At 44.4% G+C, this 22,549-nt stretch overlaps 3 protein-coding genes across 9 annotated transcripts; all 3 read left to right on the top strand.

The window, feature by feature from the left end:
- The first annotated feature begins 6,664 nt into the window (after nucleotides 1-6,664).
- LOC124688894 (electron transfer flavoprotein subunit beta, mitochondrial-like) lies at nucleotides 6,665-9,523 on the top strand. The gene is made up of 4 exons (XM_047222508.1): nucleotides 6,665-7,141; nucleotides 8,292-8,372; nucleotides 8,915-9,009; nucleotides 9,208-9,523. Exons 1-4 carry the CDS (start codon nucleotides 6,776-6,778, stop codon nucleotides 9,431-9,433), a joined length of 768 nt encoding a protein of 255 aa, XP_047078464.1. The 5' UTR covers nucleotides 6,665-6,775; the 3' UTR covers nucleotides 9,434-9,523.
- Nucleotides 9,524-10,447: 924 nt separating this feature from the next.
- Nucleotides 10,448-10,812, top strand: LOC124693513. Its single transcript, XM_047226982.1, has one exon. It carries the CDS (start codon nucleotides 10,555-10,557, stop codon nucleotides 10,780-10,782), a length of 228 nt encoding a protein of 75 aa, XP_047082938.1. The 5' UTR covers nucleotides 10,448-10,554; the 3' UTR covers nucleotides 10,783-10,812.
- Nucleotides 10,813-17,894: 7,082 nt separating this feature from the next.
- LOC124693512 (activating signal cointegrator 1-like) lies at nucleotides 17,895-20,318 on the top strand. Of its 7 annotated transcripts, none has more exons than XM_047226977.1 (3): nucleotides 17,895-18,006; nucleotides 18,157-18,477; nucleotides 18,976-20,129. In XM_047226977.1, the coding sequence occupies exons 2-3, from the start codon at nucleotides 18,255-18,257 to the stop codon at nucleotides 19,077-19,079; spliced, it is 327 nt and encodes a 108-aa protein (XP_047082933.1). In that variant the 5' UTR covers nucleotides 17,895-18,006; nucleotides 18,157-18,254; the 3' UTR covers nucleotides 19,080-20,129. The 7 variants fall into 7 exon arrangements, 5 of the variants coding, with proteins under 5 accessions (XP_047082933.1, XP_047082935.1, XP_047082934.1 ...); XM_047226979.1 differs by lacking the exon at nucleotides 17,895-18,006 and adding an exon at nucleotides 20,227-20,318 and having other exon boundaries at nucleotides 18,016-18,477; nucleotides 18,976-19,114; XM_047226978.1 differs by lacking the exon at nucleotides 17,895-18,006 and having other exon boundaries at nucleotides 18,016-18,477; nucleotides 18,976-19,114; nucleotides 19,877-20,129.
- The last annotated feature ends 2,231 nt before the right edge of the window (nucleotides 20,319-22,549 follow it).

The following is a 22,549-nucleotide window of genomic DNA, read 5'->3' on the forward strand; positions in this document are numbered from 1 at the left end:
TCTAAACAATAAACAAATATTAAACATTATACTCTACATCTAAGTTGAACAAGTCACATAACAAAATCAGCCGAGTCCTTCGATAGATCCTACTTTTTGTGAAAACACTTATTTTGTGGGTCAATGACGGATGGGTTAAACTATTTTTTCTCACATATTTACACCAACCAGTTTTATTTACAGTAATCACAGCTATTCTTTTTTTTTTGCGAAATCACAACTAATCTTGACATTAAATGCATGTCATTTTAATTTATTTTATGTTATATGTCTTAATATCTTGGATAACATCAGGTACAATAAGTTAGATTATAAATATAATCATGGTCATTCATATTAAGTAAATACTTTAACATAATTTGTGGTTGGGAAATACTTTTGTATACACGCATGATTATGGATGTTTTTGTCAAATAAGTTTTAGATGCTAAACTAAAACTACTATTATATTTTGACAAGCTATTGCTAGTTTACTTTCATATGGTCAAGAAAATCATTTTATTCTATTGGATTTCACATATAAATCAATCAAACCAAAAGTATCACAATAATACACATATTAATTTTTTTCGAAATGGGGGTACTCGGCCTCTGCATCGGTCGATGCACACAGCCTCTACAATAATACACATATTAATATATGCATCTTAGTGTATGTACGTGTCTCTACATATATATCCATCTCCGTGATATCTTTAAATATTTAGGGACATATATAGTCGCAGCATTACAGAGATTGTATAAGTCTAACGTACAACTTCACAGAGGTCTCTGCGGTACAAGATTGTCGAGTACAAGGTTGTCGAGTTTAGGTGCAGAACACAAAATATAGTGTCTACAACAAGATTGTTTACAAAAACACATATAAAAAATAGTCTATATGAGGTGTGGAAAATAGTTTATCCTCCAGTCTCTCTCATACAAAGAAACACGCGCGCACATGAGGGGAGCCCGGCTACCTGCCAGGTGATCGACACCCATCTTGCGGTCATCGACATCCCCGGCTCGTCGGATTAGCTTTTAGCCGACCAGTTTATTGTCTCGTGAGCTAGTCTACAAGAAGTTGTAGCTGCGGTTCCTTTTTTTTTTTTAAACGGAGGCAAAAGCTTTGCCTCATCCATTAATTAAGAAGAGAGTGCTCAGTTTTTAGGAGAAAACCGAGCGAAAACCTACAACATGGCCAAATCCACGCAAACCGCGCCCACACTTACAACCAACCGTAACAACGACGCGAAACAACAGGGCGCACCCACACTAGCCAACACAAAGGACGGTAAGCCTACACGAACGAACTCCAACCACGACACTCCAACACCGCGCCGACAAAGACATGCCATGACATTGGGGGCACCCATCAGTCTACTGCGGGTCCAGGGTAGGTAGCAGCTAAGGTGGCGAGAAAATCGCAAACTTCTCTAGCAACAACACCTCCGGGCACCGTTGCCATCAAACTTGACTTAGCAAATCCAACACCAAAAGGAACCACATGCCTCACTTCATCGACGGAAGGAGGCATAGCCTTACCACCACCCAACTTCAAGAGCTCGGGCACCACAGATGAGTCCCCACACAACTCATGTAGCTCTGGTGTGATCTCAACCACCGATGACTTCTGCTCCGCTGAGCTAAGCGGAAACGGAGCCTCTACGGTGGCGAGCTCCTGCCCCCCGGAGGAGCACGCCTCCATCGGCTCCAAAGAAACACCAACCTGTGCCAACAACAGCTTGAGACTTGCCACCTCTTCACGAAGGGGGCGAGACGCCTCCTCGATGCGGTTAGCAACCAACTGAGCGAGCTCCAACCGCATCAAGGCAAACTGACACTGAAGGTGAGAGTCGAAACAGGAGTTGCCGTTGAACTTCTCGCAACACCTTGTAGAGGGCTTTGGCGGCGTTGTTGCAGGCGACGACGAGTGGCACACGACCTCAGCCCAACTCCGGGACGCCGAAGAACGACGTGGTTGCGCTTGGGGAGAGCTGCCGGACTGACAAGGAGCATGTGCATCCGGAGAACGTGAACGAGCATCAGGAGAGCGAGAACGAGCGGCGGGAAAGCGCGCACGGCAGAAACGCTCCCGGTGACCAGGACGACGACATCGAATGCATTTGAAGGGCGCACGGCAAGAGCTGACCTGGTGGTCACGCTCGAGGCACCGAAAGCATCTCCCCCAAGCCCAACGGCGAGAGCTGACCTGGTAGCTGCGGTTCCTGGCAATGTATCAGAGCGGATATTTGACCGCGGCGAGGTGTTCTATGGTCGGGGATTCTATCTACCTTACGTAGCCAGCGGCGAATGCGATGTCCGGCTTGGTGTGAACAATGTAGCTCATGCTTCCAATGAGACTACGGTTGAACGTGGTATATATCCATCGGTGGATTGGTGCACACCTTGCTCAACTTCAAGCATGCCTCCATCAATAACACCGTTGGGTTGCACTCTAGCATGCCCGCCATGGCCAGCAGCTTGTCAGCATAGGCAGCCCCGTGACATTTAGATGTCGAAGTCGGTCTGCTTCAGCTCTATGGCTCTATGGCAAGATAATAGCAGGGGACGCTTGTCACTGGTTCCACGCGTGTACACGGAGCGCTTCATGGCAGTTCTGGTGAAGCGGAGAGACTTGAGCATGGGGTTGAGCACAAGGAGCTTGACGAAGCCCAGAAATCGCTTTGTGCCGACGCCAAACCAGGAGGCTGGCCCACACACAATTTTAAACATAAGACCCTTGACCTAGCTTTATAAATAAAGCGACGAAACCGCGATCATGATCCGATACAACTCATACACCCCACATAGTCATGAAGACAATAAAAACACACGCAATGATTGATCTCCCATGGATCCTAGACGACTAGCACGGTAGCAGTAGCAACACGGTCATAGTACGAGAGTACAAACCCTGAAGCGAGGCGAATATATATATATAGATAGATAGATAGATAGATAGATAGATAGATAGATAGATAGATAGATAGATAGATAGATAGATAGATAGATAGATAGATAGATAGATAGATAGATAGGAAGAAGAAGCTCATGCTCTAGCTCTCGCATGCAGCCTCCTGACCTCGCGAAGCACCTCGTCCAGAAGCGTCCGGTTCCTCGGTCTGATCAACACCCTCCAGCACTGCATGGGTAATGACATTTGAAAAATTGCATCAACTGGGTGCCCAATCATTTTCTATTCAATAGTAAGCTTGTTACGTATATTCCATAACACTATAGCTCTATTTTATTTGTTACATATATGTGTATATGTATGCATAGATGCAAGTGAAATCTTAAATTTGGCCTATTTCCATCATTGAACACAACCCCCTTAAAAATAAACTAGATAGATTCAATAAACTGAAGATAAAATATATTAGCAAGTCTTGTGGATGTTTCCTTTATACCATTTTAGCGGTGCTTTCCAAGGTTCGATTAAACCTAGGTTTCTAGGAAAAAAGCTTATCATACGGCAATCCGTAATCCGGATCGAAGGTATCATGGAACCAACTGGAAGTAAATGTCCCATTTTAGGGTTTTCAATTTTCCAATATTTTAGATATTTTGGTGCAAATAAAAGGTCTTTTTAGTCTCGGTTGGTGTCCCCAACCGAGACTAAAGGTGCTCGCGGCCTAACGCACCCATCGCATCTCCATTAGTCCCGGTTGGTAACCGGGACAAAAGATCCCGATCAAACCGGGACTAAAGGTGGCCGCGCGTTCTAGCCATTGGAATCGGAACTATTGCTAGCAATAGTCCCGAATCAAATCACGGCTAGAACTAATGCTCCTTGCAGCTCCGAAAAAATGCCCATTTTTTACTAGTGAGTATATTTTTGTACTATATTCATTTGATATTATGTATGTTGATATTATTAATCAAACTTGGTAAAATTTAACTTTGTCTAAATTCAAATCCGAAGGTAAATAAGAACGGAGGTAGTATGCATGTGTGAAACCTTTTATCGGTTAATTATTTCCCATGCATGTTGATCTCTAGACTAGACTATCTTACTTGTGACGCTGGAATTTTGGGCTTTTAATTACACTATGTGCATCAGATGACACGGCCGGGTACACCATCACGAAACAGATAAAATCTCTCTGTTCCCTAGCTAATTTGTTGAGAAAAACGTGGTACAGTACAACTCTTTTTTTTAAAAAAAAAGATACAGTACAACTCGATCAGAGGATCTGTTAATTGGTTGCTCAGAAGTTAAGGTCGATGTAAATCTGACCCTTAAACCTCATTGGATCAGTCCGAAGTCGCACGAGCGCGTAAGACCGTGCCGTCCGCTCCAAGCAATATCGATCTAGCTAGCGCGGCGTGCAGGCTACCGGCCGGCTGGAGACGACGACGACGACAATGGGCATCACACGGGTTCACTGTTCGTCCGTCCAGCTTCAGCCGGTGGAGGCGCGGAAGCGCTGGTGCTCGTGCTGCTGCTGGACGTGGTGCGGGGCGGCGGCGGTCGTCGTCTTGATAGTCGTCTACGGCTTCTACATGTACGTCAAGGTCCACAAGGATACGTCGTGCGGGCCTGTACAGGTCGGCGATGCCGGATCCTTGCGAAGGGTGTGCTAGCTAGTACTTTGATCGGGCTATATATGCATAGGTTAGAAAGTGAAGCTTCTCTTAATTACCTCTCCACATTATTTGGAGATGATAATGAGAAGTACTACATCCGTTCCTTTCATAGGGCTTATACGTACAGTTAGTTATTTCTCGATTTTAGTGTTATCATTAAATTTTTCGATTTACGTGACTCCGAATGTATAAGAGCAAGTTTAATACTGGTAAAGTCGAGGGTTGGATATAAGCCATTGCCCACTTATTTATAACTAGCTTATAGCCAATGTGTATAGTACTAGACAAATTTAGTTATAAAATTTAGCACTTTATTCATACATGGCCCAACTCTTATCATTACAATTTAGCTAAAAGTACGTGCTAGAATTATCTCTTGCAGAACCTACTCTTCTCACTTTGTCATGTCTTCCTCCTTCACATAAGCAAAAAATGATACGTAGGCAGGCTATAGCTCCCATGTAAATTCTTTATCAGTTGCAGCAGAAACTTGACACTATATGGTACTTTACAAGTGGAATGAAACAAGCGATGTGGATTGGTTTCCCCCTCAATCTCCAAAAAATGAAAAAAAAAAGCAATTGGCGCTGGTCCTGAAACATATACTATCATTGACCTGATGAATTTTAATTGTCTCACCTACCATATTACATTCATTGTTGTTAGTTTCATCGGGTGAAGATGGTTGAAGTGCTTTAGGATGACAATGTATTCTTAAATCATATAATCAAGTCAACAAATATCAAGTGTGTAACACGAACAATAAGTACAATTTAATCTTTGTGTTTCTCAGGTTGAAGGCATCTATAATGGGTAGAGCATCAGGTGTTCGTTCAAACACTATAGCATAATCTTTGAAGTCATAGGGCATTACTTTTTCTTCTAGATATTTATTTTGACAACTACAACAGAGATAATGTTTTTTACTTTTTTCAGTAGAAAGTGAGACTAGGGTCTTGCACCATGATTTATTTACTTGGTCATGATGGGTATACTTACTGCAGAAAATCATACAGTGATGTTAAACTATTTTTTCTCACATTTTTACACCAAACTGTTTTATTTAATCACAACTAATTTAACATTAAATGCATTTCATCTTTTTATTATACATCATACGTGATATCTTAGATAATACTAGGTACAATAAGTTATATTATGAATATAATCATGGTCTCATTCATATGAAAGTAACTGCTTTAATATTTTATATATTTTTACATAAGTTTTCAGATGCTAAACTATGATTGTATTTTGTCAAGCTTTTGCCAGTTTACTTTTATATGCCTAAAAAACACTTTATTCCATTGGATTCTGTATATAAATCAATCCAACCAACAATATCATAATACTCCACATATTAATGTATGAATCTTAATGTATTATAGTGTCTCTACGCGAGTCCTCAAATATTTAGAGATGCATAGTGGCATTATTATACAGTGTATAAGTCTAGGGTAGAACTTTACGGAGGTCTCTAGAGAACAATATTGTCGAGTTTAGATGCAGAACAGAAAAACATAGTGTCTATAACACGGACATGGTGTTTTGGTTCATAGAACCAAATGCACCTATTATGAAAAGTGCATTCTAAATGTATTTTAAAATATTCAAAAATTAAGATTTTTTTCCTAGATGTACATCCGGACATGCTATGTTCACACACAAAATCTTGTGAGAAAATACATTTTTTGTCGGTTGTGTAAAAAGGCAAAAAAAAGTCTGGCACGAAGCTATTTTGAAGCATCAAATATTGCCTTTTCCCGCAAGTCACAGAAATGTCATTCTGCTGCGAGACTTTGTGTAGACATAGAATCTCCTGATGTATACCTATTTTTTTTATTCATATTTAATTAACATTTTGAAGATATAGAGCTGTGAAGTAGGCTTTTTTGTTCTTCTGGAATGGATGGAGAATGATAAAAATGCACTACATGTGTTCTTTCCCTATAAATCTAACTATTAAACGCAAGAGCCTGAAGTTAATTAAAGATGACACGCTGGTAACATGATATTTGTGGGTAAGGACTGATGAGTCAGAAGTAGTGAGACACTCCAACTCGCAACTGCTTGCTCTGCTCTGAAAAATCGGTTCTTTTCTGCTTCTGCTCTGCCCCGCCCAGCTCCCCTCCCCCTCATCGCCGCGACGGACCACAGCGAGGCACCGAGCGAACGAATCCGCCGTCCCATTGCGGCCACCGCGATGAAGATCCTGGTGGCGGTGAAGCGGGTGGTGGACTACGCAGTCAAGGTGCGCGTGAGGCCGGACCGGACGGCCGTCGACACGGCGAGCGTCAAGATGTCCATGAACCCCTTCTGCGAGATCGCCGTCGAGGAGGCGCTCCGGTTCCGCGAGGCCGGCGCCGCCTCCGAGGTCGTCGCCGCCACCGTCGGCCCGGCCCAGGCCGCCGACACGCTCCGCACCGCGCTCGCCATGGGCGCCGACCGCGCCGTCCACGTCCTCCACGACCCTGACCCGGCACGCCCGCTCCTCCCCCTCGCCGTCGCCAAGGTCCTCCGCGCCCTCGCGCTTCAGGAGAACCCCGGCCTCGTCATCCTCGGCAAGCAGGTTCTGCCCCGTCTCAGATTGCCTTGGATGTTCTCGATTCAGTGCGTGGTACCTAAGCTTGTTGGATATGGTGATTGCCTGTCGATTTGGTTGCATTTGATTCGCTGAACTGTACTACTGCTTAGTTGAATGATTTTCACTGAAAGGGAGAGAGATATTGGCACCTGAATTCAAAGCTAATACGGATGAGAAATATTTGCCAACCTAACTGTAATTGTTGCTTCAGGTGTACTCGCTATATGGAACCATGTACCGTAGGATTTTGATATGCTAGGTGCAGACGTTTACTCCTGTATTTCTTTCTTCATAGTGTTATGTTTAATGCTGAACACTAACTACCAAAGTTCATAACTGAGACAACTCCCATGATCACTGGTCTTTTAGGCATGCTTAACATCACGGACCTTACACTTGAATCCTTAGTTTCACAGTTAATAGTAGTAGAAACCTAGAAAGATATGTCATTGAACTTAATTATGTCGACAATTTCTTGAGAAGAAAATGTTGAGAACAAAGTTGATTGAATAATCTTACAAAAACCAGCTTAAGTTGTTGTTATTCTATTCTGCTAAATCAAGGATCTCCACATCTCCACATTACAGTACCACACAATCCATACTATGTTGGACAGGAAGCTACTTATGGATGACATTTTTAAACCCAGACGTCGAGAACAGAACAATTATATGATCTTTCCGTTAGTATTACTAGAACTCCACATGTACATGTGTTCACTCAGGATAACAGAGGTCTAAGCCACGTTACAATCATGTGGTTGAAGGTCATGTGTAAACCAACTCTAGTGCTCATATTAGAATGTATCATTTCGTTTGAGGTATAATAGGATGATAGAAATTATAGGTCGAAATGCTTTCGTGGTAACCTGAAGGGCATCAGAGACCACAGTTTTTTCCTTCCTATGAACGTAGCTGCTCACACTGTTTGACCTGCTGGAAACATCAGTTTTTTGCTTTGACACGTCTGCAACTTCTGTAATTCTTGAAGTTACTTTACGAGATACTTTCAGAATATTTACTGCTATGTTTTCTCACAAAAAGTGAGAATAAATGTTAAACAAGAAATAATGTTGGTTTAGCTTGGGAGTATATATTTTTATAAGCTTAGACTATTCGTCTTTCTGTAATTACAGGCCATTGATGATGACTGCAACCAAACAGGGCAAATGCTAGCTGCACTGCTTAACTGGCCGCAGGGAACCTTTGCCTCAAAGGTTTGTTATTTCTAATTTTCAATAGAACTTTTTCACCTGATATGATAAGTAACAGATTTTTTGTCATTACACATGGTCCTTTCAGTTTCACTATTATATGGTTAACGCCAAATCTTGTTATACTTCGAAATAAGAAAAACAACTGTGGGCAGCTTCTATTCCAATTTTAATAACTAGTTGGCATTTGTTAATAACTAATTTGCATTAGATTCTAGAAATGAGATACTTGTAAGGAGTAATGAGAACTTATAGTTGGCACAGTCAAGTTCTTATTTGACCACAGTTTCCTAGAAGCATTTATTTTCATTTCTCGGCCAACATCTGGTTTCCTGTTTCTTGATCAAACAAAGGTGAAGCCACAGTGGATGCAAAAACTGAGGATATTGTTCTCTTAAAATAGCAAAAGAAAAATCATTTAATGATCTATTTTAATGTGTAGACTTGCTGTTCTGAAATGTTCAATGTTAGATTTTTAGAACAGTTGTTCTCATGATTTTGTTCACCGCAAAATTGTAGTTGAAGATGGTGTTTAACTTTGCCAGGTGATAATTGACAAGGATAAACAAAAGGCGACTGTTGAGAGAGAGGTCGATGGTGGAACTGAAACCATCTGCTTGGATTTACCAGCAGTGATCACGTATGTTCAGTAACACGTCTCTGTTTCTTATTTCCAATAGATTGCTCATAGGCCATAGAAGCAGAGTAGTCCTCAAGGTTCTTTCTATGAACAAAATGTTCAGTTCTTATGCTCATGGCTAGCGCTCACAAGCTATGGTTTGACACCCATTTCCTTGACTCCGTATGAAGTATACCTTCCATGGTTTATGTTTTGCAGTACTGACCTGAGACTGAACCAGCCCCGGTATGCGACGCTGCCAAACATAATGAAGGCCAAGTCGAAGGTGATTAAGAAGGTCACCCCCGCTGAGCTGAAAGTAGATATTAGATCGGACATGGAGGTGGTCCAGGTAGATGAACCACCGAAGAGGAAAGCCGGAGTGATCCTCTCATCAGTCGATGAGCTCCTCGACAAACTGAAAAATGAAGCCCGTGTCTTGTAAACTGGTTCACACATATACATTTAAATAAAGTGTAATTCCAAATCATTGTATCCCATTTGCAAATGAAATAAGGGTGATTTCCCAGATCAATGGAGATGCTAATTCATGTGTCCAGCCGCTGCTTCTAAATGTTTACCTGTTGCTGAATTTGTTCGTACGAAACTGCTCCGTCTATTTTTTTCTGGTGGAACCTGATCTGGAAATGTGTTCTGGAAAAATAGAAAATAAAAAGAAAAAAGAAATAGGGTCGAAAAAACCTCCACATAGGCTAACTAGCCCGGCGGGCAGAACGCGCCGACCTAGTCAGCATATAGAATCCGCGTGGACTTACAACCAAGCAAATTTATGGATTAAAATTATGTTCAACGAGATTCTCCTATGAACACCTATATTTGCAGCCAACCAAAATATGGATAAACATTATATCCATTAAAGCAAAAGAACTGAATTAGAAAAACCATCTATGTCTTATGCCTCGTATCTTGTTTGAGACAAGCCATGTTACACATACCACATGTGTGAACATCAAAAATAAAAATATTCGTGGACGTTTTAAGTCTCCAGAATTATGATTGCAAGCTTTAGGTTTAGAGAAAAGCTTCATCTCCAGCTATGGTTAGTGGTTGGGTAAGTTGGAGGAGGAAAAAGGAAGAGGATAGTGAACATGAAGGCGGGGCAAATGGCGTGCTCTACTTGTCGCACACCACAAACCACACACACTCACGATAAAACGGAAATCTATAGATGTCTTTGCATATTTCATCATTAATTATAGTTTATACCAAGTATTAACGTAAACTCCTAGTTTCTTTTGTTGTAAATACATGTATCTAGACGCGTTTTAGTGTGTAGCTTCATTCGTTTTGATGTGTACTAATTTAGTTTAAAATATCTAAAATATCTTCCATTAATGATATTGTATGTTTTCTAGAGTATGCGTACCAATTGTATTCAACTTGACTTAGTCAAAAGGAACTGTATTTGACTTGCGAAAATACTAGAAGCACACAACGGCCTCCCCCGGATCTCGCTACCCATTCTCTGCGTCGAGTCCTCTCCTAGTCGCCTCCCCGTCTGCCGGCGACCAAACCCTACCAGATCGCCGCGCACCTCCGCCGGCCATGGAGAGCTGGGCGAGCTGGTTCGGATCCGGCGTCACCTCCGCCTTCTTCGCCTCCCTCGAGCGCTGCTCCTGCATCAACCTCTCCACCGACGACGACGACGACGACCTCGACGGCGAGGCCCACGACCGCGCCCTCATCCTCGCCGCCGACTCCGCGCCCTCCGACGCCGCCGCCCACAAGGACGACAAGGACGGCGACAAGGAGCCGCCCCTCCCGCCCGTATGACCGCCTCGCTCGCTTGCGTACGACTTACTCCTCCTCTCTCAGGCCCTCCTCTGCTGCTGTTGGTCTGATGAACTGCTGGTGCTCTATGCGTGTATGTTGTTTTGGTGAATATTATGCTACCGTGTACTAGTAATCTCTCTTAGTGAATTTAATTCCTGTTCAATGGACGAATTCGGGTGCACATAGGTTTTGTCTGTCTTCTACTTGTTCATGTCATTGAATCATCATCTGCTACGTGCGTGTTCACTAATGAAAATGGCCATGTCTGTACTTCTTCCCAATGCTTTCTTCTATCTAACGACATGCTTAATCGGTGGAATTGCGCAATGCCTTGTGGACAGTTAGCACTACTTATGCACACGGTTTCGGATTACATGGGGGATGCCCTGAACCGATGAATCTGTATTACGTTTCTTGGATGAATTACATGGTGGATATGCCGCCGTTCTGTTCTGAGACGACAAATCCACCTGGTATTTTCCGACTATTCCCTGCATATGGTCAGATGATTTTAGGTGATACCAGGTATTCAGGTGGAACTACACTAGTATTGTGTGGATATATAGCGACCAGATTTTTTTAAATCTTGTCTGTTTAATTGATTTTCCATTTCCATACCTCTCTCTCTATGTGTTTACCTGCGCCTCTTGTGTTCATGTGAATAGTATGCCATGGTGTACTAGTAATTTTTCTAGTGGAAACTGCTAGTATCAGTTAGTCTCGGCCCTGCGATTCTACCCCATGCAATGAACACATCCATGTGCGATCATATGGTGGGTGAATCACGGTTTTCTTGTAGCCTGTTTGTGCAATATGACTTGCCTGCTTGTTCATGCATGCCACAAATCAGCATGATTTGTTATAGGTCGCCAATGAAAATGGGCAAAGATTATGTGCAATGCTTGCAAATGGTTTCTTTGGTTCTGTCAAGTCTTAACGCCAACGTTTGCTAAAAAATGGCCCACCTAAAGCAATCACATCCAATGTGCGTGGACGCCATTTTTTTTATCCGTGGGTGACCTGTGTGAAATACTCTACTTAGTACTTTTTGTTTGACAACAGGTAGGCAATATCAAGTTGACACAGGTACTTGGTAAAATATTAGTGCTCCTTTGATTCATAGATAGTAAAAGCATACAAATACGAAAAGTATAGGACTGGGATGCCATTCTTGAATCATATGAGAAGATGAAGTGTGTTTGATTGTAGCAAATCAATTATTTATGAGGTATGACCAAATGTTTTTACTCTATAGGATATATACACTACAAGATTTCTATAAGATTATTTTATATAGGATGTGTTCCTATAAATCAAAAAACTTATGTAGGAAAATTATCCATAGGATGAAAGTCCTAGAATTTTTTTATACAAATCATATGATTCAAAGCATTGTGAGAATCCTAACTGCTTACAGAATAACTTTCTGAAATAAATGCAATTAAACATCTTCGTGTCTGCACCGAATCCTCTTTCATAATAGTTGTTCACCTTCTTTGCAAACTTTGCATCCCTCTCGCTATTAAAATAGACAAAATATGCGTCCTGTCATGCCATCCATGTTACCGATTCCATATGCACAAACATCGCATGAATACTCTGCAGTATCTGGATACACAATTTTCCTTGCAGAAATCTTTTCATAGAAGCAAAGGCCTGTTGGCAAAACAATGAATCATTATGAATCAAAACAAAAATTATCGTTGGGTAGAAATAATTGAAATGATTTGATCGGTCAGACGCGAACAGTTCTAAACAACATTCAATCTCTACAATAATTTAAAACAGAGCAGAATCATGGGACAGAGACAGAACTGGTGTGCCACATTGAAGTTATACTTATGTAACATGTCTTATGCACACGTTTCGTTTTTATACAAGTGTAATACTATGACTGAAGGGACCAAAGAGAGTTGAGTGGAGGACATATGGGGATCAGTCAGATGAGAATTACGCAGCAGTACAACACTACTAGTAATAAAGACATTGAACAGACATAATAATGGACAGTGAATCGAAGAGCTACTAAAAAAATTGGAAGGCATGTTTGATGCAACTCCGACACGTTCCAAAAATTTAGGCAACATGCATGATTTTCCTGATATTTTCTTACCAATTAAGAGTGCGACCGATCTATATGGTCGTCGTTTCACAAAAAACATACCATAATAACATGCCAATCTGTCTATCTATCTATATAAGCACGCACGGCCAGACGATCCCAAGCAACAAATTAAGGCCGGAGGACACAAATCTGGGCGGCGGACGGACGATGATGGACGACGCAGCTCACGACCAGTTCCGCCCACAGCGGGCAGGAGGAGCCCCGCTGAGATCACCGCTTGCGATCTGCGGCATGCTATGGGTCTTCTTCTGGTGCATGGTGGTGCCTCTCATGCTGCTCGTAGCCGGCCTGTTCTTCGTCGCCTACCAAACCTTCCTCCAAGAGCCCTACTACTCCGTGGCGGTCGACTCCGTCTCCGGCCTCGCCCCGGTGTTCGGCGGCGGCCGGCCGATGCTGCTGGACCCAGAGTTCAACCTCACCTTCCGTGTCGCCTCGCACGGGTTCTGGGTCCGCGAGTGCGCCGAGCCCGGCATTCACGTGGACGTCTCCTACCGTGGCGTCCTGCTCATAGTAGCCATGTTCCCGGTACGGTGGGAACGAGGGACGGGAACGGGGGACGGGATTCGGAGGCTGGCAAAACAAGGGTACAGTGGGGGTATACATCTCTCGATCGATTTTTCGATGGAGGGGACGTGAATCAATCAATTTCGGGACGATGAACCCGGTACGGGAGGGTGAATCGGGAACGCGAACCTTGCCTCCCTCAGCCTCATGCGGGAAGAAAGAAGAAGAGAATGGAAGTGCAGGAGGCAGAAGGAGTCCTTCTGAAGGACACTTGCTATTGCTATCACCGTATAAAACAGGATCCAATTGATTGATGGGATGATTGATTGTTCCTTTGATCGAGGTACATAACTGCATATACCTGTGAACAAGGAAGTGAATCGGCAGTTGCCTAATTGATTCATTCCATTCATTAGCCTTCCCTTTTCAATACGGATGCAGCATCGATTAATCTTCCATTTCCGTACCCATCGACTCAATCTGAAACGCAAATCTAGCAACTGGGATCGCTGAATCGGGAAGAACTACCGATCATCCGGGAACGCGTACCGGCCACCGAATCGTACTGAATCGTACTTCGTCCCCGAACCCCGATTCGGTACGGTGATTCCGATTCATGGAACGGTATACCGTTCCCCGTTTCCTGCTACTATGGTCCTGCTTGCTTCTACCATGGCCGCAACGGAGAGGACTTGTGCCCGGCCTAGGAAGGCCGTGGATCAGCATGTTGTGGCGAGAGGAGCTGGGGTGGCCGTGCCTAGTTCCCTGCTCGATAGCCTTGCGGAAGACATGCGCCATGGAGTGCAGGTGTTCGACGTCGAGCTGCGCGATACTGCAGGGAAGCGGGCTAACTACGCTTGCGGGCCTAGGCGCGTCGGTGACATCGTCTGTGCGTTGGAAACTGAGTGCCCCATGTCAATCCGCGGCGGTGGATATTGATAGTTTGTGTGGTCAACTGTACGATTTTATTGTTTTCCTTCCAAGTTACTATTCTAAGATCAGGCTTCTCACGTTCTAAAAGAATAACGCCAACTGGTCATATATATTATGGGTGTATAACTGTATATATGTCGACTCAGATTTTCTTAAGTCTAAGTCTTGCCAGTACTAATCTCTTTCTATTGAAAAAAAAGGGTTACTACTAGTATGTTTACATATGAAATACAGAGTTAGTTACCCATCACTTGACGGAAGTGAATATGGCAAATGGACTTGAGACCTGTCTACGATCAAAAGAACTACTACTAGTACTACTACTACTACTACTACTACTACTACTACTACTACTACTACTACTACTACATGCAACACTTGCAATGGAGAATCAATATAGAAATTAAGCAAGATCACCACGTACGATGAATACGTAACTCATTAAGATTTTTAGGGGCAGCATCGCCGACCCGACAACCCTCGCATCCCGATAACATCGAAGCCAACGCGCGTATTAACGTGCAATTTGGCGTCGAACACCGCCGCCCCGAGCCTCATGTCCGCGGCGAGGCTATCGAGCGTGTGCCCCAGGGGCACCGCGGTAGCCTTGGCCACGATGTGCCGCTCCGCCGCCTTCCTCGGCCCAGCGCAGAGCCAATCCACCTCGCGGTCGCTGATGGCGATCTGGACGCCATGGTAGAACATGTCCACGAACGTGCCGGGGCCGACGCAAGCCTTGGCCCCCTGGCTCCGCGAGGCGACGCCGAGGGTGAGGTTGAAGGAGAGGCCCGCCGCCGGGTCGGTGCCGGAGACGGAATCTATCCGCACGGAGTACCACGGGTCGTCGCCGAAGTAGAAGACCGGGACGAGGGTGCACACGCTGACCAGGAAGACGATGAGCAGGGCGATGCCGAAGTAGAAGCGAGGACTCCTCGCGGGCCTGGATTCCTCGTCCCGGATCCTCGTGTCTCGGCCGTGGGGCGCCTGCCTCTCGACGTCGTCGTCCATCCCGGCGGGCTAGCTGCTTGTTTTGTGTGCGTTCAAAGATGAAAGCATCGCCGATTTGCAACGCGCGCAGGTAGCTAGGTTGGTAGCCTTTGGGCTCGGCCGTTGGGTATATATATATGTACGTTCCTGTCCGGACTAGGCTGCTGTTCCGTTTCAGAACCGTGTTGATATCGGCATTGATATATACTTGCGTGTTGATTTCGGCATTGATACGTGCGCGCGCTTTCTGCAACCGGCCTCTTCGATGTCAGAGTACGTGTATGCGTATGTTGTTTGTATTCAACTACAACTCTACGACTACACACAACAAAAACTTTAGTTTATTTTTTTCAAAACAAGGTGATGTGTTTCGACTACAGAGCAAGTTAATTGCCGGTCACCTTTTCTTGTGCGAAAACTACAAGATAGATAGTACTCCCTCCGTTCACAAATAAGTGCACATCTAGTTTTCTAAGAAATCCACAAATAAGTGTACATCTAGACTTCTTGGTATATTTTTTACGTTTAGACCTTTAGTGCATGTATTGATTCCAAGCCCCATTAATTATTTTTTGTTTCTCAATGTTGTTTTATTGGTTACTAGCATGCACAATATTTATTAGCGCCTAAATCAAAGCATCTTCTTAATTAATGAGCAAATTGATTGAAGGATTGAGAATTTTTTTTACAAAAAGCTTAAGGTCTCTTGGAAAGCGCGCGCGTCCACTTATTTGTGGACGGAGGGAGTACTATTTATGGGACGAACGGTGTAATGCGACGACATGATCCATCAAGCGTCCATGGCAATCTCACCCCGTCACGCACTACATCTAATTATCGTACCATGGCGTGTTATACATCTAGCTATTTTTTTCCTTTTAATAAAGAGGTAGGAAGAGCACTTTAAATTTATCGATTGCTTAATTTAATGTGATGTATGTAAATGAAGATGTAACTTAAAATGGTAGAGCACTGTGAATGTTCTAAAGAGAAAGGGGGATCACACCTGCCATCTCGAAGTATTCTTTTTATCCATCCTTTTTTTTCTTCCGAAGAAATTGAGACCGGCAAGGCGGAAACAAGGAAAAATGTACTCATGATTTGATGCTTCACGGGCTGCTTCCTCGGAAATCCTAGGACGGTTTTATGTTCCACTTTTTTTTGTTCGTGTAATTTTTTGTTTGAATCTTGGACATATATTAATCAAGACACATAGGATGTTCTACAATCACACTTGACCAGTTCAACCACACATGGAGGAACTGAACCAGTCCGTGAGCAACTTGTTTGCTATCTCCGTTCACTTTGGAGAAATTACTGCCACAGATAGACCCAAGAGAGAGTCGCCAAACCAAATCCGGCCCGTTCCACTCGCCTCTCCGGCGGCTCTGCCGGCCGGCGTGGTAGAGAGAGCGAGGCGCGGCATGTACAGAGTAGTTTAGGTTCTTGTTTGCCCAGGTGGCGTAGTTTTGGCGACATGCCGGTAGTTAGGAGCTCGTCCTGGGTGCATCCGAGCGGTGCCTGGGGTGTTAGCCTCGTCCTCTTGGTCCACATGCTCTGGTGGTCGGAGCTCTTGGTGGCCGGTGGTGCGGAGGCTATGGCTCCATCGAATAAGCTCGTCCCCGGGCCAGATCTCGGGATTTGGCCCTCGCCTTTTCCTCATCTGCAGATCTCCGTGGTGGAGGAAGGAAGATGGGAAAAGAGGTGTTCGACACTGCGTTTGGGAGCTCATCATCGGCGGTGCATCGTCGGCCTCGGGCCGCTATTCCGCCGATTCTCATAGCCGAAGGGCGGCTGCTCCGAGTTGGTCTTTGTCAACTCTTCTTCAACCTCCAGGCCAGAGTACCATTAGGGAGGCCCCCCTGCAGCTTCAGCGAGGCGGTTCACATCGACTCTGACCCAAATGGTCCCGTCCCCGGCGTCGGAGAAGATGGTCGCAATTTGAGGCATCAATCTGTGGTCCGTGGAGAAGTACCGGATGGCGGTTGCATATTTAGATCTAGGGTTCTTTTTGCATTTTTGGAGGCCTTGTGTGTAGCTTGCTTTTTTATTTGAGGTCCTCCTTGTAAGCTGTAATCCCACCGACAATATATAAGGCAGTGTCTCCTGGTCCTTCGGGACCTTTTTATGTTCAAAAAAAAAAAGATAGACCCAAGAAGAGATTTAGTATCCTTTACGATATCCATTAGGCACGGACTCTTTCTATTGTTATATGTGATCAGTAAAGAGATGTATTCTCTTGTTTCGCAAAAAAAAAACAGAGATGTATTCTATTAAAAAAAGTTTTTAAGGTAAAAAGTTCGAAGCACGTTTCAGAAAAAAAGTGTTGGAAGCACGTACGGCCTGTCCTAATTAACCGTCGTAGGGAGAGAGTTCAGTTCGAGATTCTTATCAATGTTGGAGTCGTAGGTGTACGTATTGAGAATAAGCAAGTGCGTGTACCCTTGCCCTATGTGAGGGCGCTCCACGATACGCAGGGAGGAAAAGATCATGCCGCGCCGTCCGATTTGGAAACGAGCTCCGCGTCGATCTTAGTCATTCATTCGTCAGACAAAACCGCGGACGAAAACCCTAGCCGCTCGCCCGTGCCTCCTCTCTTCCCCTCCCGAACAGAACAGAGAGCTCTCGGGTGGAGAGGCTCAACCCGCGTCCATCACACTCCGGCGGCGCCGCAGGTAAGCTCCTCCTCCTCTGTGCTTCGTCCTCCTCCCTGGTACTATTCCTCTCTGCCCTCCTCTCTAATTTCTACCCTAGCTCGTCCTTCCCCTGCAGTCTTCCCTAACCTTAGATCGACGGGGCCGCCGCCATCTCATCTCCTCTTCCAGAAAGCGGGAGTAGTAGTGAAGACCACGATGGGATGCTACTCTTTCGGTGATGAAGGGGCGGCAGGCAAAGTGGCGGGGGCGGGAACCCCTGCCTCACGATGCACCAGCCGTGGGCGTCGCTGCTGGTGCACGGCATCAAGCGCGTGGAGGGCCGCTCCTGGCCGTCCCCGGTCACGGGCCGCCTCTGGATCCACGCCGCCTCCAAGGTGCCTGACCCGGACACCGTCGCCGCCATGGAGGCCTTCTACCGGGAGATCCACGCCGTCGACGGGGTCACCCACATCGACTTCCCCCAGCACTACCCCATCTCCCGCCTCCTCGGTCAGCCTCCTTCCTACCCATCGTCTTCCTCACTGCTACTGCTGTTCCTCCTTAGTCAATAGTCGGTCCTCGCCAGTGCCCGCTCCCAAATCTGTGCAAAGAACTCTATTTTTTTCTGCTGCTAACACAAGACTCGAAGAGAAAAATCCCTATGCATACCGTGCAACTGACTCTAAAATCACTATAGTTTCGTACAATGAATTTGCAACTCTAAAATCATCCGTCATGAGAAAGTGGACATTCAGTTCAGATATGACACTCCTAGAGCCCCGTTGTATAATATCATATCGGATATCTGAGAATTGAGAATCAGTAACTAATTTAATTGCTACTCAATTACGTTTTGCGTGGACTAAGAACCGGATATCTTAGATCAGCGCTTGTCTCCGTTGTAACTTTATAACACTCTGTAAATGCATTGGGTCTGCTCGGTGCTACTAATAAGAGGCCTGTGCGCGCGCGCTTGTGTAGACTTCCCTTGCCATTGTCTTTATGCAGTCAATTGGACCTTGAGCAGAGCTAGCTGCCTCAGTTGCCTGACTTTGGAAGGAGAGAGAGGGCACCTTCCAGCCATCACATGGCAAGACGTCTCGGCACTTTGACTCAATGGCCACGAGAATGGATGGGCAGCTTGGAGGTATGGCCTTTTTATTTGTTCTTCACGTGTTTACAGTTTTTTTCCTTCCCGCTGTTTGTTTCGGGTTCAGAAATGAAGGATGCCATGCTTTTTTAATCTTAAGCTAACGACATGATCATAATGAACCAGCATATCATTTGTTTGGTTGGTTCTCAGATTCTTTTGTGTTATTTCCAAGTGGTGTGTTTTAATCACCTACACATCTGAACCAGCATATCCAGTAGGTACAATATACTCTACCTGCAGAAGAGTATTGTAATGTAGCTGTTCCTCAAAAGTATTCAGTAGTCACAACCCATGGCATGTCCAATCTTAAGCCCACTCATGATCACATCGCAGAATTGGTGTATCGGCATTTTTTTCATAAACTTATACTCGTTAGGTAAATCTTGTCTTTTCTGGTACCAAACTACAATGACTCTCTGCTAGCAAAATGAGCACACATACCTTAATATTAGCTCTTCCGTGTTGTCAGACAAAAATGTCTCATTATCTTTACCATTTTTGATTGTTATGGGGGAAAGAATAGAAAATCTCTTTTAGGGGAAATGATCACATGTTATTTCTTGCTTCCAGTATTTGTTGGTCTGTACGAAAGAAGTTGATAATAAGCATTGAGACCACCAGCAAACGATTTGGACCCTGTGGAAAGGCCATTCTTTCTTTTTGTGTAGATTTTAGTTTTTGTTTATTATCCATATTGATAATAGTAATAGAATTGTTAAACTTTCTTCCAAAACTAAAGTATACTCTCTTTTGAAGTTCATGGTTTACTGGCGATGGCTCTTTTTCGGTGCTATCCGTGCATCTGAAGGTCTACTCTTGCCAGTGGAAGTGCTCAAACTCTTAGCCAAGTGTGCCCATTTTTTTTGCTGCGAATTTATTATTGTTACTGTTTACAAGTTATTTTGCAAAATACTGCAAAATATAAACATGGACATATTCTTTTGTAACACGTTCTGGTTGCCTTGCGCCCCATAATTTCATGGCATGTATGTTCTAGAGTTTATCTTGACTTTTGTGTGCACGTAATAATACAAAATTCAGTAGTAGTAGTAGTAATAATTGATTTCTTTTTAGTGTGCTAAGCTAAACATAAATACATACTACAGGGCCTTGGGATTGGATCGCACAACACCGGTCAAGAGGCGCCCCAAGGGGCGCCCCAACCACTAGTAAGATCAACGTACGTGACAACGACCATGTTGGGCACGCGCGGCAGTAACGAATCTCCTATCTATTTATACCTGAGTCAATACCTCGAAGTTACAAGATCCAGACAAAGAAAATCGTCGACCGATCTCGTGGTTGATCGCTTGACTCGATCATGGCCGATCCGGCGACGCCGATGCTCCAGTTCGCCGTCCTCCCCGACTCCTTGCTAGAGGAAATCCTCGTGAGGCTGCCGCCAAAGGAGTTCCGCCGGTGCCGGTGCCTGTCCCGCGCCTGGGCCACCACGCTCTCCTCCGACGACCTCATTGACCGCCACCTCCGCGTACGCGGCAAGATTCGCCTGGACTACGACACCATCATGATGGCGCTGGTCCTCGAGTGCTGCAACGACAAGGAATCCAAGATCGAGAGCGAGGGCGAGTTCTCTGTGGAGAAAGAGAGCGCCGACGGCACCAAGGAGGAGACTCCAGGAGAAGATGATCATTGTGACGGTGATGATGGCGATGAAGAAGACGAGAATTGGAGAGAGGAGTACCGGACCAGGGGCTACGTAGAAGCGGACCAAAATTATTACATTAGAAGGGCCGAGATGGAGGCGTGGGCCGCTGACCAGTGGGGAAAGATGGACTTCAGCGGGATCACCTTCGCGGGCCCAGACGACGAGTACATGAAAGCCATCACTATTCCATACGGTGCACTTCATCCCCGGATCCGTCAACCTTTTATGGAAGAAGAAGATGACGACGGAGAAGAAGAAGAAGAAGAAGAAGAAGAAGAAGAAGAAGAAGAAGAAGAAGAAGAAGAAGAAGAAGAAGAAGAAGAAGAAGAAGAAGAAGAACTATCCTTGGATTCCTCGGAAGCCCAAGAAGAAGGACTCATCAACGGTAAGCACATTTGTGGTCGTGAGAAAACACAAGAGGAGGTCGACCAAGAAATCATCGCTTTTCTCAGGAGATTGCGTGATATGGACCCACAACCACAGGTACGTAATTGCTCTTTTTATAAAAGTATGTAATTTGTTGAATTTCTTGCACAATCAGGCTAGATAACTAATTAGCTTTTCGCATGTTCATATATATTTGTCGACACTTTTTTTGCAATAAGGGGTTCTTTATTACTCATAAGTAGAATCACAGAGCATATATTTTAACCATTTGTTGGAATGTTGCTGCAGTTTTTGAGGGAGCTTGATACCTACCGGTGGCCATGGCCCATACAAGGGCAAGAAATCTCTTCGGAGGACTTGCATCACTCACACGATGACGGGGAGGCTGATGGCAAGGATTATGAGCCGAATCCTAAATCCAACTAGCAGCAGATGATATTTATATTCTCTAGGCTATTCGTATTAATTGTTTGACGATATTGATATTGTCGATATGTAGTGTGTTTTGCAATTACCATAACCAACTATATATACATGATTTACAACCAGTTTAACTTTGTATCGTGCATTCTTGTTGAATTATTGTTTGGTTGATTCATAAATGATGCTATTTCTTTGAGTGCTCCCAATACTTTACCGGAGCATCAATAAAAAAAATTACATGAAACACAACACGCCGGACATGAAATTTAACATGGAAAAGGCTCTAATATGCCTTTAAGCAATTTATATTCCGGGGCAAGATCGAAATCCGTACACTGCGAAGCTCGAACCAGGTTTTGTGAGTCTGACTCAAACTGTACTCTTCCCATACCCCAATCCGCAGCAGCTCGTACTGCCTGCATACATGCTAGTGCCCCCCTGATGCCACATATGGGAGCTGTCAGCACCTGCTCCTCTGGCATGAAGCCTCAATAATTGATGAGTTGTATTAGCCATGGGATACCCTATTTACACATCAAGTTTATTTTAATAGAGTTGTCAAATTTAATTTTACATTGTTAGCGAGTACTACATTCAATATTATTTGCCATGCTTCTTTATGAAGCCTCTCCAACCTATCCCACAAAACTATGCTTCAAATTCAATATTCAGATTCTGGATTTCATAGTTGTACGGATATCGCGGTACAAGGTTTGTGTAATCCGCATTCTGACTTCAAAAGAATGAGTCTGTGTTCCAAAACTAAATAGAGATGGGAAATAAAACTAGTTGGAGTCAATGAAACATAAGAAATAAAAAACCAGATGCCGGCTTGCGACACGAAGCGGGAGGTGAGGTTGAACTCCAGGTCCAGCGTGGGCCTACCGCCGAGCAAGGAGGCGTCCCCGGAAGTAGCTTTCGCAGAAAGACATGGAGCCCCACCATGAGGCAGA

This window comes from Lolium rigidum, chromosome 2 (genome assembly GCF_022539505.1).
Source record: "Lolium rigidum isolate FL_2022 chromosome 2, APGP_CSIRO_Lrig_0.1, whole genome shotgun sequence".
Classification (NCBI taxonomy): Eukaryota; Viridiplantae; Streptophyta; class Magnoliopsida; order Poales; family Poaceae; genus Lolium; species Lolium rigidum.